Source organism: Sabethes cyaneus, chromosome 3 (assembly GCF_943734655.1).
Source record: "Sabethes cyaneus chromosome 3, idSabCyanKW18_F2, whole genome shotgun sequence".
In the NCBI taxonomy this organism is placed as follows: Eukaryota; Metazoa; Arthropoda; class Insecta; order Diptera; family Culicidae; genus Sabethes; species Sabethes cyaneus.
Genome location: NC_071355.1, coordinates 220,023,667 through 220,038,806, shown reverse-complemented (window position 1 = coordinate 220,038,806; position 15,140 = coordinate 220,023,667). Strand labels below are relative to the sequence as shown.

The following is a 15,140-nucleotide window of genomic DNA, read 5'->3' as shown; positions in this document are numbered from 1 at the left end:
TGACAGCCCAGGTGGAATTTTAACCCACAACTCTCAATCACGCGACAAGTGCGTTTCCAGCTGGGAAGGACCAGCTTACAGCGTTGTCACATGTTACGAGCGTACCAAGGTATATGACTTCCTCTATTTCTGCATATCGTTTCCCATCTAACTCCATCCCGGCACCAACGCCATTTGGAGTCTCACGTTCCCTGCAAGTAACCATGGAATTTATTTTGGCGGTGTTAAGGGACATAGCACTTGATATTTTTTGAAACGGTGGTTCTACAATTGATGGAGGGACGGTAGGGGAAAGTAATGAATTTTGTTTTGGAATGGTGGGGAAAGAGCGGGTGAGGGGGGAGGGTTATTGGTAGCTACGCTTAACAAGTAGTCGTTGTGACCTATTGTTCAATGCTGGAAGGTGCATGGGTCGAACTAAGCTATAATCTAAGATTATAACCGGATTTGAACCCACAGCACCCGCCATGACATGTGGCTCGCTGGTACCCATGTATCTTTGAACCGCAAAGGCGCTGGACAAAAGGAGACTGCGCAACCCCCTTGTTAATGTATGATCATTCGAAAAAAGCACGATTTGCGGTACCATAGATTGGCGCTCGGGGGCTTATCCGAAATGAAAAATTCCAAAACGACATAAAAGTATGTTAAATTATCTAGTCTTTGACCCATTCTTTTTTTAATTCGAACACAAAACAAAATGGCGGACATTCAAACATAAAAGCAAGTTTTTTATTTTAGTCCAAAAATTAACTTTAAATATTTCTAAAAAAATACATAATTGCAAAATCGAAAATAAGATGGGTCAGAGACTAGATAACTTTATTAGCTTTTAAACAAAAAAATGCAAGTGAATTGCTTGAGCCGTTCTTGAGATATTTATGGTACCGACTTTGAATACGTGGTTTCGAGAAAAACGGCGTTGAAGTTTTTATTCGCTGTGTAATCGCACCAGACATGCGCGGTACAAATTGCTGTAACTTTTTTTGGTCATTTTTTGGAATTCATCCCAACGGTTTCAAACACGTATGCTCAAAATGTTAATCTTTCGATATAATAAATAAAAAAAATTGAATTTTTTTAAATTGAAAAAAGTAATATGCCCCCTTAAAGTTAAGTCCCAATCTCGCTGCTTCCCATTTAAAAAGTCTAAAGACTTGGAAGAGCTGTTGAAGACTCTATCGTTGATTCCAATGATAAGGCACGCCGTCATCCACAAACCCAAGAAGCATCAGATCTCGTGAAGATAGTCCCGTTCCTTTACACGTTTTGCTCTGCACGTATTGCACGTTCTAAGTCAGATATCCCATTGTTTCAGTCCATCCCACGTCACAAAAGTGTTTGATTTTGACGCAAAATTTAGACCCATCTAGCGTCGGACAAGCGGGGTTAACAGGTTTCGTCGACTAACCATATTCTCGCGTTATCTACCACAGTTCATTTCGTAGGACTGAATCCTATGCAGCCTTAAAATCAACAGACACATGATGAGTCTACAAGTTGTACTCCCAGAGCTTGTCGAGCAATTTAGGCAGGGTATACATTTGATCCGTCATGGAGCACCCCTAACGAAAACCAGCTTGATACTCGCTGACGAAGGACTCCGCTAATGCACAGTGGTCTGAAATTTAAAATTCTTGGCCAAAACCTCAAGATGATAAGCTTCCATGTTTTTCGGGCTGCTGATTTCAAAAATGATAATGAAAATTTGAAATTCAAAATGGCTGACCCAAAATGGTGGCCTTTTTTGTTAAATTTTAAAGATTTTGATGTAAATTTCGTCGAATGGTGACTTTCAGGTCGTTGAGCTCAACAATAAAACTCAATATGTAAAATGACTGACCAATATGGCGATCCTTTTTGGTTTATATCTGGCTCAGCGCGTTTTTGGTCCTATTTTAAAACAACAAAATTGAATTAAATAACAAATCAAATTCAAAATCACCTTTTTTCCCCTATAAAAAAACAAAATTCTATATTCAATTAGGTTGTGCAATATTATACTTTGAAATATACTGTTAATCGGAAAGATCATCGCTGTTACTTTCATCACTATCGCCGATTTTATCGCTGTCAGTGTCATATAATATAGCACAACAGCGCGATTACAAGCAAGCATTCTTCGAAAAATATCTTCTCTCTCGTATATTTTCTCGAGAAGTAAGTATCCTTGATTCCAAAGCTCCAGAATTTGTCCGGACTCTTTCCAATGTTCAGTAATACGTCTTGCAGTATGCAGTTCCGTCATTAGAATTGCCCAACCCTGGTTTCGAGCGATCAATAAGCAAGTTTGAATGCTTATGCATGTTTGTATCTGTAATTTCCATGTTTCAACCGTTTTATTTTCAGCATTCTGAGCGTTCACTAGATTCGGCAAATACTAATGTGACCCGTCTGCCTTAATTTTCCTTTTTGAGACACTGCTGCCAGTTACCCTCATCCATTCGTTAATTTGCAGAATCTATAAAATGAATCGTAGGAGTTATTATAAATAATCTTGCACATTAAGAACGATCAGGTGCTGCTAGAGTCAATAGGATCGTTGAACTAGCTTCGTAATTGTCCTGTGCTCGTGAAGTCTGTCGATAAAGAAGGGAAGTGTCTAAAGACGATTGTCCCCTAGGCTTTGCTCTGCACCATCAACGGTTTATTTGTAAAGAACACGATAACAGCAAAAAAAAAACAAGTTAAAAACTAGGACAGGTTGTTTGAAGTATCAAAAGCTCACCCGTCCGACTTCGCCTATAAATGCGCGTCAACACTAAATCCCCATTTTATCGTGAAGTTGCAAATAGTTGCAAAAAAACTACACACCCTTCGAACTGTCCCAATCTGACGCTCACGAAAATATATAACATTCGACGGCACCTCGCGGCACAAAAAGTAAATGCCAATTTCATTGCGCGCGCTAATTGAAAAAACTAGCATATGCGAAGGAAACTTTAACCGTTGTAAAAGTATATATCTTATCTTATCTTATCTCACACTAACGCAGCCAATACTTGAAGGCATCCTGGAAAATGCCGATTGCTTAAATCGGTCATTTTTCTTGTCAACGACCAGGCCAACTGCGCAGCATGTACCGCAGAGAGAATTCCAAAGAATTAAGTGGAATTAAAAATGATACTTAATTCCATTCAACTCATTGAAATCAAGGGGAAGGAAGAAAGCGTGGACCTCCCGTACCAAACGCTTCCCTTGAAGATATTGATTAATTTACAGATTACAAATTGTAGTCGTTGGGAGTATCTTTGCTAATAAAGGTTAAGTGATACTCCGGACCCTCGGGGATCAACTTATGGCATTAACCATAGTCTGGCTGCAATAGGCCAAGGTTATAGCGCCTTTTTTTCGCTCTCTGAAAATTGAAAAATTCCGTCTACCTGGCATCATTTTAATTACTTAGTAAAAGAATAAAATTTAGAAATAATAAAATATATGAATGCAGGAAAATCAAATAGATAAACGAGTGAAGTTATGAAACGACCTCCCCGGCATTTGTTTCTTCGTCCATTCCATTAAATCCCGCCACTGAACAGCATTTTCGATTAAACTTGAAACAGTTTAAAGTCCTATTCGAAAGCTAGGTTTTGGGTGCCTCCGGGGCAGAACTTCATAAACCGCAAAAGTCACTACCGTATGCACAAGCGAAAATTCGGACCGCTTCCAGTAACAGTTGCCTCCAGTAATTCCGTCTGCATCCAAACATGTAACTTGTTTGTCACTATCTTCAAGGCACATGCTAATTCTATATCTGCTGCCGCTGGCCGAAAAACTAACCTGTTTGATTATTTTAACAACTAATCTGCTTGATTATTTCCAACTTCCCAATTCGTACGGAACCGATAATTTGTTTTATTAAATATTGTTTTACAAACCGTAAGAAAAATTTTGACAGCGAAAAATTTTGCTGCCGTCCACACGCGCTGTTTACTGCGATTTTTTCTAACCGTTGTAAAAGTATATATAACGAAAAAAACTGAATTGAAGTACATACCTTAAGAAACGTTATCCATTTTAGTTGATTGTTATTTGATAATGTGGTAACGAACTACATGCGTTATTGCCAAGAGCCACAAAACGTATGCAAGCCGCACTAGCAAAGAGTCTCTCATACACCGACGTTTGACAGTACGCCAAACCAATATCGAAATTATAAACTACTCTAGAAGACCTAGAAGTTAGAAATAATTTCGGATCGTCAGCGTACATCAATTTGCAACCATCACCCAGAAGTGATGTCACGTCGTCAAGATACAGCGAGAAAAGTAACGGACCCGAATTGCTGCTTCGTGGTACACCCGTATCGCTTGAGAACGGGGAGGAAGGCATGAATTGAGTCGTACACGAAGTGCACGATCGTATAAGTAGAAACATTCTATGAAATGTTCTGATGCACCAAGTCGGGAAAGTTTTCGTAAAAGTATCCGTTGGTGTATTCGGTCAAACACTGCACAGTGAGAATTTTTCAGCATGTTGATTCCTATGGTGAGGTGCTTGTTTGCGGTACACTTTTGTTTCCAGCAATTATTGCCAAAAATGGGCATTTTACCCCAGTTTTCTCGATATGAAAAGGTGTAAAAGTTCATATCTCCGGATTCTGGTGGGCAAAAATAGCAAAGCCGTGGGTATAAACGTCCTTAATAACTTGACCGTTCTTTATCGACAGACTTCGCAGCATTAGAGTACAGGAAAATTACGTGGCTAATGCAAAGATTCTATGGACTCTATAGTGGCACCACCGCCCAGTCAAGATTTGAACATACGACGATTTGTTTGTTAGGCCAGCTTTCAGTAGAATTCTGATGGGATAAAACTGATCTTCTTTCACCGTAAAAAACATTTTTTGATAAAGAATTCGATGGTATTTTACCGTAATTTTATCGATGTAAAAGTGAATAACTTTGGACTTAACTGGGCTAAAAACAATATTTTTCCATCAAAAGAAAGATTTTTTTATTGATTCCAACAATTGGTGTTTGTTCACTGCACTTGTTTGTCTCCATACTGCTCGAGCAATATCCGAGGTATCTATAATACAATAAGACATTCATGATTTTAAAAGAAAGCATGTCCCACTATTGGCACGTCAGTGCTTCCTGTTCACTGCAAGCTTGTATAGGTATCGCACGGCTACAATTTGTGTGCGTAAATATATGTAGGTTTGATTACACTAAATCTTATCACATCGCCTGCAACTGTTCTGCAATTCCATATCTGCATTACAGAATGTTTGTATTCTAAATCTAAGATAAATTGAAATACAGAAGACAAAGATTGCAGGACATTCCGTTGTATCTACCCATTCAAAATAACTCACTGCATAGTAAACACCTCTTTCTTCCTTCTTAAAATCATTGTTCGGATTGGCAAATCACGTTATGGTTTGATACAAGTCACACACAACGATATAACTGCTCTCCAAGCATCACTGGTGGGCATGCAATGCAACATGTATTAAAGTATCAATACTCTGGCAAAACTGTCGACTAGAGTTCAACACAATTTTATAACCATTATATTAGATCACACAGATTGTCGGGTTGTAACCAACCAGTTTTCGAAACAGCATGCTCGATTTTGTTCGTGTCAGACGTGACAAAGGATAACGACAAAAAAAAAGAATATCCCCATTTTAACAACGATCTCGTAGTCGTCGTAGTCGTCGGTCGTCGTTATAAAACTTTCGGTTTTTTTCTGTGTTTCCGCAAAAGCTATATATCTATTTTACAGATAGAAGTACTACATCCCAATCGTCGTACGTGTTTGCCGGAATGCATAAAACAGCGAAATTTTGCTCGCAGAAAATGATGCTTATAGATACGTTTGGCTGAAAAGGATTTTATGCAGCTATTTATGATCGTAAATCTTACGACATTGTTTGATCTAATTTATTTGCTCAGGACCGGAACTGCTCGCTTGGCAGCTTCAAATTCGTTCAGCTGAACTGCTGAGATATAATGTAATTTGAATGAACCGTTTCGTGCTCTATCGGAGTGAAGTCTGTTGTTTACGAACTGGCAATCCATTTTTGGAAGAAAATGCATATTTCTATATCCTAGATATAAGCAATATATTGGATATTAAAAATGGGGAACAAGCAACTGCATGAAACCAATTTTTTGCTAGCTATAAATATGACGTAGCATCGGCAGGATTAAGTTGTACAACTTAATAGCATCTTATAGCGGGGCTTGCAATTTTGGGTAGTTGTTCGTAATTTTCTCACAAAAAAAGTATGTGGTACTCGGTATGTATTAATGAACTGATAAATAAAGAGAAATAATCGATGTAATGGAAGCAACTATCCATAGTACGGTAGTGTGTCAAATACTTTGAATGAATCACCTTCGAATGTGATGAAGTGAGACAAGTTACATTAGCTGTGCAATTTTCACGCCATTTGATTATCGCACTTTCTCACAGCGCGATCCGATTGGTTTATCATTGGACATAATCCACCGGTTTTCTCTTTTCGCGATGGAAACTACCACTTCGAAGTAAAACATGGTTAGCACGCATGCGAAAGTTGCATTCACTCCTAGACCACAAATCGAGCCTAGTTCTAGTAGCTATTGAAACATACGGCGCAACTGTGAACGGTATCGGATCCAATCCATCAATGTATGTTTATAATAAACGTCGATCAGACGACAGGCTTGATGTGTTTCGAGTAACACTTGGAGCTGAAGCGAGCAGAAGGTAATCAATACAGTATGAGAAGGCAAATACGCGCACGTGTACGATATGAAATTACATGCCCGTACAGCAAGCAGCTGCAAGTAGCATCTGATGTCGATTGCGGTTGCTCGACGTTGAAATGCACGCTCTCGCTGGTGCGTGCCAATAACAGGCCTGTGGAACGGAGATCCTTTGTTGTCCAATGGACCTCCTAACAGTGCAACGGGAAACGTAAAATAATCCGAATAGACACCCGACTGATGTTATCTTTACTGATCAAGTGAAGCGAAACAGTATTTGAAACTCCTGAAGTGTCTTCTAACAACTAAGTCTTTTGAAAAGAGGAACAGTTTTTCGTTCAGAAACATTACATAGATTGCCAGTGAAAAATTATGCACTTAGTGTAAATAAAGAGTCTTCAATGCTGACATTCGACCGAAGCATGAAAACATCGTTACGACAAGACAGAATCCAGAAAAAGAATGATAAATCTACAAGAAGAGTTTCCTGTTCCCATTTTCCCGGAGCAGTTTTTGTGGGAATGATAGCAGAAGCCGCCACATCCATAAGCCGTGCAATCAATTCAAATAGCAATCCTAATAGTACCTATGGATGAACCAGAGGAATAACGAAAAGATTTTCGTAATGTCAGCTCGTACAACACGCTGCTCGATTCAGCAGTATGTAAAAGAAACCTCAGCAAAAAATTCGACTATCGATTCGCTTAGTGATGGCACAGTTTTTCGTTCTAGCATTATATTCACATCACAATTTTTTTTATAATTCAGGAGTCCGAATCATAATTTTTATCCATTACCGAAGAAATTATATGCTGTAGAAATTTTGCTGTTTGAAAAAATAGTTTTAATTTTACTTTCAATTATCGACTTTTACGTATTCCGTATATCGAACCGTCTCTTTTTATCTTTTATGAAGATATTGTAACTTTTTAATGAATAGCAAAGATAAAAAATCAATATGGACAAGCACGGTGCAGTGCGAGGCAAACGCCAACTGACTGGAAAGTTTTGTTAAGCGAATCATTCAGCGAAGGTTTGTCGAATCGGGTAACATTTTGCGTTTTCACCTGAGCACACAAAGTAAGCTCCCGGGAAACGGAGATCGATAATATCTTCCATCAACCGGAACGCCGCCGCCCGCCCGCGTTGGATGCAGAGGAGAAATCAGGACGTGGATGGCAAGTAGATACGGCCGACCATGCGTCTACATAAATTTATAGCAGCCTTGCGAAAGTGCCATTTACCTATGCTGACAGGCGGCAACGTGCACTCCTCAACAACGAACTGAGGCATCTCGATAACAGCTTATAATATCTCGCTCAAATACAGCTCAATAATTGTACAGCTCAAATATCTCGATAACAGCTTCGACAATTTTTCCAGGCAAAGGGATTTTCATACAGCAAAATTGTTTTGATTTCTCTTGTAGGATATTGTTAGAAAAGCAATCGTCTTGTTGAACCCGGATGACTAGGCTGATCGTTCTTCAAAAAATATTTATTCTGAAATAGATTGTAATAATTTTGAGCGTAGACATACATTTTCCTTGAACAAGTCTGTTTATTTTCAGTCTTGTGAATTCACTTGAAATAGGTTTCAATTTGTCTAACAAAATTCTAGTTAAAAAGGATACTTGCTGGAAAGCTTGGTTGAAATGTTTCAAAAACCTAAAAAACGATTTCGTGCCTAACAAATAATATTCCCGGGACAATACCAGTACTACTTTGTATGATTTATCTTGCAGCTCTAGCTCGACACTCCGTTTGTTTTTTTTCTCTCCGCAACCGGTGGATGTTAAAAATTTCCCATAGAACGTAATAAAAAAGACAATCATCGAACGACTTACCCGGGCAATCTCTTTCCGGGTGCAGCAAAAGTTCATAAAGTTCACATTGACAAAGTCGGCTCCGTAGCACACGGTCACCGTTTTTTCCTCCAGAGTATCCTGGGAGCCCATTGTCACAATCTGGCGCAGTTTAATGTCCTGTGAAAAAAGAAAAAGGGAGAGAGTGAGACCGTGAGCGGGAATCAGAAACAAAAACCTGTTATGTATGGTTTGTGCCAGAAGCGTTACAACATTATTAAATTTGGGTTTTCGACAGATAATCGAACTGGTTCGACAGCGTACCCGGGAACCACCTATCGGATTGAACAGCATTTATAGTGCGAATTTATGATGTATTCCCCTGCGAAAACGGCTATTGTCACACTAATTTCATTTCAACGCACACACAAACACAACACGAAGCTGAATGCTTGTAACGACGCATTTATCTACCTCCCCAGAGCCAATATGGCAAACGAATTTATGGTCCCATGCTGACATTAAATCTACAACACTATGGCCACCGCAAACAACAACAGTAGATGATACAATACAGATTTATGTATCACAGACAATCGGATGAAATGATTTTTACGATAATTGGTGCCATTCAAATTTATTGTAGAGCAAAAAAGAGAATGATGCATATAAAAGTTTGACCATAGAAAAATAGAAAAGAAAAAATTGCACCGATGTAGTAATGTCTGATATTGTTTTAAAAAGCAATAAAATCTTTGGTTACACTATTCATGATCCACACTACAAATTATCTTCGCTTAACGACCGTCCACAGAAAATCTCAGTAAAATGGCAGTAAAATTATCAATCCACAAACGACCTGTTAACAGGTCGTTAAGTATTGTAGCGAAATAAAAGCAACATAATATGATTAGCTTCCATGCCGACGGCAACCGAACTACGGCACCATTCCTGCAATGTTAAATTAATCAAAATGCCTCGCTAATTTTCCTAGCCGGCGCGTTTTTGCGGTGAGTAAATTACTTTCCAATTAACTTACCCACATAAATTTCAATTAAAGCATTTTCCACCTAGTTACAATAGTTGTGCGTTGCGTGTGTGTGTGTGTGCGTGTCATTCGGCAAAAGTTATCTCGCAAATTTGATTAAAAAGCATTGATCAACGTTTTTCATTGCGGGCCAGTTTGCGCAAATTTTCACATTGTGCCTATTCATCTGCCACACCGCACCGCACCGCATCGGCATCAACGAACGGGTGGTTTTATCAGCTAAATATGTTCCAATCAGCGCAAACATTTAACTCACGGCCCGGCTGGGAGAGTGCTTTCGAATGAAAGTTAATCAAGTGGCGTTTCCACCTTCCACCAGCTGATTTGCATGATTTACTGTTATGCTACAGTGCCGTTGAGGCTGGTTGCTATTCATAATGAAATAACTAGAGTGATTCATGGTTAAAAGTATGATATTAATTAATATTAATTTAGCCAGCAAGACCAATACAGGTTTCATATAACAAATTCTGCGTCCAAAACCATGGAAAAAGATTCTTCAGAAAACTATTTTTTTCCTATTTCTCTTATAAATTTGAATTTGCCGTATAAATCGTACTTAGAGTTTATAGAATAAGCTCAACCCACTTATTTGATTAAAAATAATCCCAGTTAAATTCCTTTCTCCTCCGCCTTCATGGCCGGCCTTAGAGCCGCTGACTCGTACTATATAAAGAACTTGTCTCCACAGTACTCGGTCCTGGACTACTCAGCGCCAGCGTCTCGGCACTTGCAAGTCAGTTTCAACCTGGTCGAGTCATATCCCAGTAAACATTTTCGTACGTATATCAAAGTAGCAAATATGATATATGTACCGATATATATCTAGAAAAATCGCATTCGATGCACGAAACCACGTACTACGTACTGCAAACTATATGAAAACAATTCACATTCATAAGTATTTGTATACGATGAAATTCGACTCAACATGATTAGTTCCATAATGCTATACAATTCTGTGACGAAAATCGTATGTGAATCAGTTACTATCATTTTGTACGAATAAATGTAAACTAGGGTGCGCTTTATTAAGCCTTATGTACGATTTAGAGTTTGTTCAGCGATATTTAAGATGATTTGCACACATTATTATACGATTTGTTGTTTGCTGGGATGTAACACGTTGAGCCAGCTCAAATACGGTGTTGAATATTCCTACTCGTATTCCTTTCGGCGGTTGCCACAGGCCCCAAATATGTGAACTATAATGATATCATGGTCGCCTGTGAAACCTAGGCGCTGGTTACGTTTGCTGAAGATCGTTCCTCTCGTTTCGATGCCAGCTCGCCGGATCACAGCTTCAGTAGCGATACTAAATAACATTATGAACGGTTCATCCCATTGCCGCAAACCTCTGTACGATACAAAAGGATTTTAGAGTGCTCCCAAAACACATACCTTGCACAGCACTCACTTTATAGGAACTATGATCAGCCGCGAGAGCTAGTAGGGAAAACCGTTCTCATGCATCATCTGCCATAGCTCATCGCGCTCGACTATATCGTATGCTGCCCTGAAACCCACGATGATGCGTTGATACGATGATGCACGATGAAATATGATGCGCGAGTCCGTTGTACTTACGATAATTCTGGAGAATTTGTTGGCGTTTGAAAATTTGATCCGTAGTAGCACGAGGTCCCATAAAGTCCGCACCCATTAACCCGGCTCTGTTGATCTTCAGTTGATAGATTTATCGTTTGTAGGTACTTCCTGATTCATTTCGGTTCCGCGCGTACCGAACCATATACTTAATTCAAAAATGATCCTACCGAATCATTTAATTCATCTATGGTGGTACCGAACCATATACTTTATTCAACAATGATAGTACTGAATCATTTAATTCATTTATAGTTGTACGTTGTACCGAATCATATAGTTCATTTAACGTGAAATTAGCAGTCATTAACTTTTCGTCGAAGACCCCAATTTCGGAAGCAGTTTTTGGGCCCTGTTTGGGTTCTGCTTGAAAAAATGTAAATACTGCCTTCGTCTTGTCAATCTGAACACAGCGAATATATTTTCAATAACAGAATTTTTGTTTCAAACAAAAAAAACTGCTTTTGAAACTGGCAGAATCGATGACTGCTAATTTTACCATAACAATGGTTGTATCGAATCATTTTACTTATCAATAGACGTAACGAACCGTTTAATTCACCTATGGCCGTACCGAACTATATATTTCATTCAAGGCTACCGTTTGACGTAGGGGAATGTCGTCGTGGTTCGGCCATGTTTTGGAGTTCACCCATAACATTCGTTTCAAAAGGAATTTTGGAAATTTAAATACATCGTTGCAAAGGTCTAAGAATAAGGTATATTTCCGGAAAGTTTTGAACTGATTGCTTGAAAAATAAAAAAGTTATAGGCATTTACGTGAAGACAAAAATTTGTTATCATCGTCGGGCCATGTTGTACAGGTTGGGCCACCGCGAAAAATCTAAGACATACGTATTGAAATTCTATATAGAGACATGAAAAGAACGAATTCCGTAAACAACGGCACATATAGTGTACCTATATGCGAAATTCTGGCGATCTTGTAAAATCAATATTACTACAATCACCTTTTACAAAGTGTACAACAACAATGAAAAAAACTCAAAAATCTAGGTTTTTATCGTAATAATTTTGCTTTATTTCATCACATTTTACGTGACTGACATTCTCTAGCGATTATTGTGCTTCTGCGCTTAAAATTATGGTGGCCCAACCATGACTACGCAAGTGGCCCGACCTTTACAAATAGCGCTTTTCTAGTATTTCACCTTGGTCTTCCTAAACACCTTACTGGAGGGGATTTTTTCTATAATTTTCGTGTGCAGCACAACACACTTCATACGTTTTCAAAATTTATCTCGATAATTGCATTTCATAAACCATTTCTTGAAGAAAAGTTCATGGCGCCTGGAAAACTTTTTTTGTAAGATTTAGTCACTGAATTCAGTACGGGTGTTTTGAATACATGATTGAAACTCACAATATTCCGAAAAGTTTGCTATCACAGTAAGAAGTTTTACAATGGTTGTAACATAGATATCACGAGTTACTAAAACTGTAAAATCGTGATTGCCCGACCATAACAGTGGCCCGACGATAACGACAATACCCTATGTATAATATTGCGCCTTAAAATGCATCTGTATTGGCACACGGCTCTTTCGCTACATAGTACGTGCTTCCAGTACTGTTATAATTTCCTACATTCCATTTATCGATTCGCTATATATCAACGAACTTTCAGCAAAATATAATTGTTAATTGAAAATGAATTTAACTGATCATATCCATCATCCCTTGTTCATAAAATCAATCAGTCTATAATCTGGAATTAGTCAATAGATATTTAGTTGCGCACATATTTCGTTGCACTAGCGATTTCCGAACAAAAACAGCAACATGGTGTCAAAGTTTCGCCTCATCAATGAGCTTTTAAAGGGCTTTCAACTTTCACTACATCGATAAGCTTAGAGTGATGTAAAAAAACGAAAAGCTGTTCAAGAATCAAAAACTGACCTCTAATGCGAACGGATTAATTTACCATCCAATTTATCCTATGCTTTATTCAATTGCTGCTGCAAAACTTGAATGAATCGGAATGCCTTGAGATATACTTATCAATAGTCTTACCAAATCATTTAATTCGTCTATGGTCGTATATACCTCATTCAATACCATCGTACCGTACTATTGAATTCATCTATGGTGCTACCGAACCCTATACATTAGAGTGTCCCAAAATAGCATTATGTCAGAAAATCCGGGGGCTCACCCCTCAAATGATAGCTTAGGGTGTCACAACAAAACTTTTATATGACGTCAACATTGGTTGACGCGATTTAAGGGCCGCACATTTGAGTTTTATGAAAAAATGCAATTTTTCAGGACAAAATTTAAAAAAATATTTTTAGAAATGTTAAAGTAGGTGAAACAAGGTACTTAACTATTTTTTCACAATCATTGAGATCTGATACATTCTGTTTAATTTTTGTGTTTAATTTTTGATGTTTAAAACTCAATTTTCAACAACTCACGCTAAGGCATCATTTTGGAGCAAACCTAGTTTCAGGAGATACAATTTCTCAAACATAGAACCTAATAAAATAAATCATATAAAATATATAAAAGTTTGGTTGTGACACCCTAAGCTATCAGTTGAGGGGTGAGCCTCCGGGTTTTCTAACATAGTGCTATTGCCGGGTTTTCTGACAGTACTACATAATACCGTGGACCCCCGTTCGTTTGACCATTTTTAATCTGAACACTTTTTAATCTGAATCCCGCTGGTTTGCACGACGTGCAAATTAAAAATGGTTCAAATGTCATTCTCAACATAACATCATTTGTTTATGCAGACAATGCACATAAACACGATTTGTTTGTACTGACCTAGCGTGTTTAATCGGTTTCACATTTCGTTTTCCTAACGATTAAGATAGAAATTCGATCGGAAAATGCAATATTCGCACTTGCAACTGCCGACTAAAACAAACCACCAAAACAATAACAAAGAGCAGGGCGGCCAGTTCACAGTGGTTTCAGCATATTTCGGGTTACCAGTTGTTCAAATTAAAAAGTAACCCCGTTAGTTTGCATGAGGAATCGTTCAAACGAACGGGGGTCCACTGTACTGACATAGTACACATAGTGCCGGGTTTTCTGACATAGTACTGAATGATTTTACTGATCGATAAACGTACCGAACCGTTTAATTCATATATGGTGGTAACGAACCATATTTATTCATTTATTTACATAATATAAAATCAACAGATTATTTTTGAGCGTAGTACGTTGGGAGACAGATGAAAGTCAAAAAAAAAAGACTGACAGTCCGTTGAAGAATTTTTGCCAGCTATAATCGCACTGTTGGCACCATAGTTGGCTTGTCGGAGAGTCAGACATAGTGGTAAAACCATTCTTAATGTTCTGGAGGGTGCATTTACTCTGATCAACTGGAGGATGTCTAGGCGGTCGATGCGGGCGGTTAAAACATCTGCGATAGCCATCGCGCGGGAGGTATCGCGGCGAAGCTGGAATGTGTCGAGTCGAAGAAGTTGACAACATTCCTCATTAGTGAGTGAGTGAGTGAGTTACATAAGTAGGTTCAAAGTAAGAGGTTCAAAGAAGAGCATAGCGAATGTATCTGCGCTGGATATTTTTGATGCGCAATATATCATTGTTGTAGTGTGGATTCCACACCGTCGAAGAGTATTCAAGAGAAGATCGCATTAATAAGCAATATAAAGCAGTAAGACATTGTGCGTAATGGAGTACTTCATTTGACAATGATCGTACCGAATCATTTCATTCATCTATGGTCGTACCGATCCATTTGCTTAATTGAACTATGAACGTTCTCAATCGTTTTACTTATCGATAGATCTACCGAACTATTTTATTCATCTATGGTCGTACCGAACCATATACTTCATTAAACAATGATAGCATCGTATCATTTAATTCATCTATGGTGGTACCGAACCAAATAGTTCATTTAACCTTTACGTCCCCGACCTAAAAAATGAAGGTACTTTCAGTTACACTTTTGGCTCTATTTCCACTGATATTCAATCGA

At 38.4% G+C, this 15,140-nt stretch overlaps 1 protein-coding gene across 3 annotated transcripts in view; it reads right to left on the bottom strand.

Annotated features, from left to right (window-relative positions):
• The window catches only part of LOC128743743 (1-phosphatidylinositol 4,5-bisphosphate phosphodiesterase classes I and II), a 158,383-nt gene that overhangs the window by 62,447 nt on the left and 80,796 nt on the right, over nt 1-15,140 (bottom strand). For all 3 annotated transcript variants that reach the window (XM_053840396.1, XM_053840395.1, XM_053840397.1), the window contains exon 4: nt 8,548-8,685. In XM_053840396.1, coding sequence (XP_053696371.1) covers nt 8,548-8,685 — 138 coding nt within the window. The remainder of the gene's footprint in view (nt 1-8,547; nt 8,686-15,140) is intronic.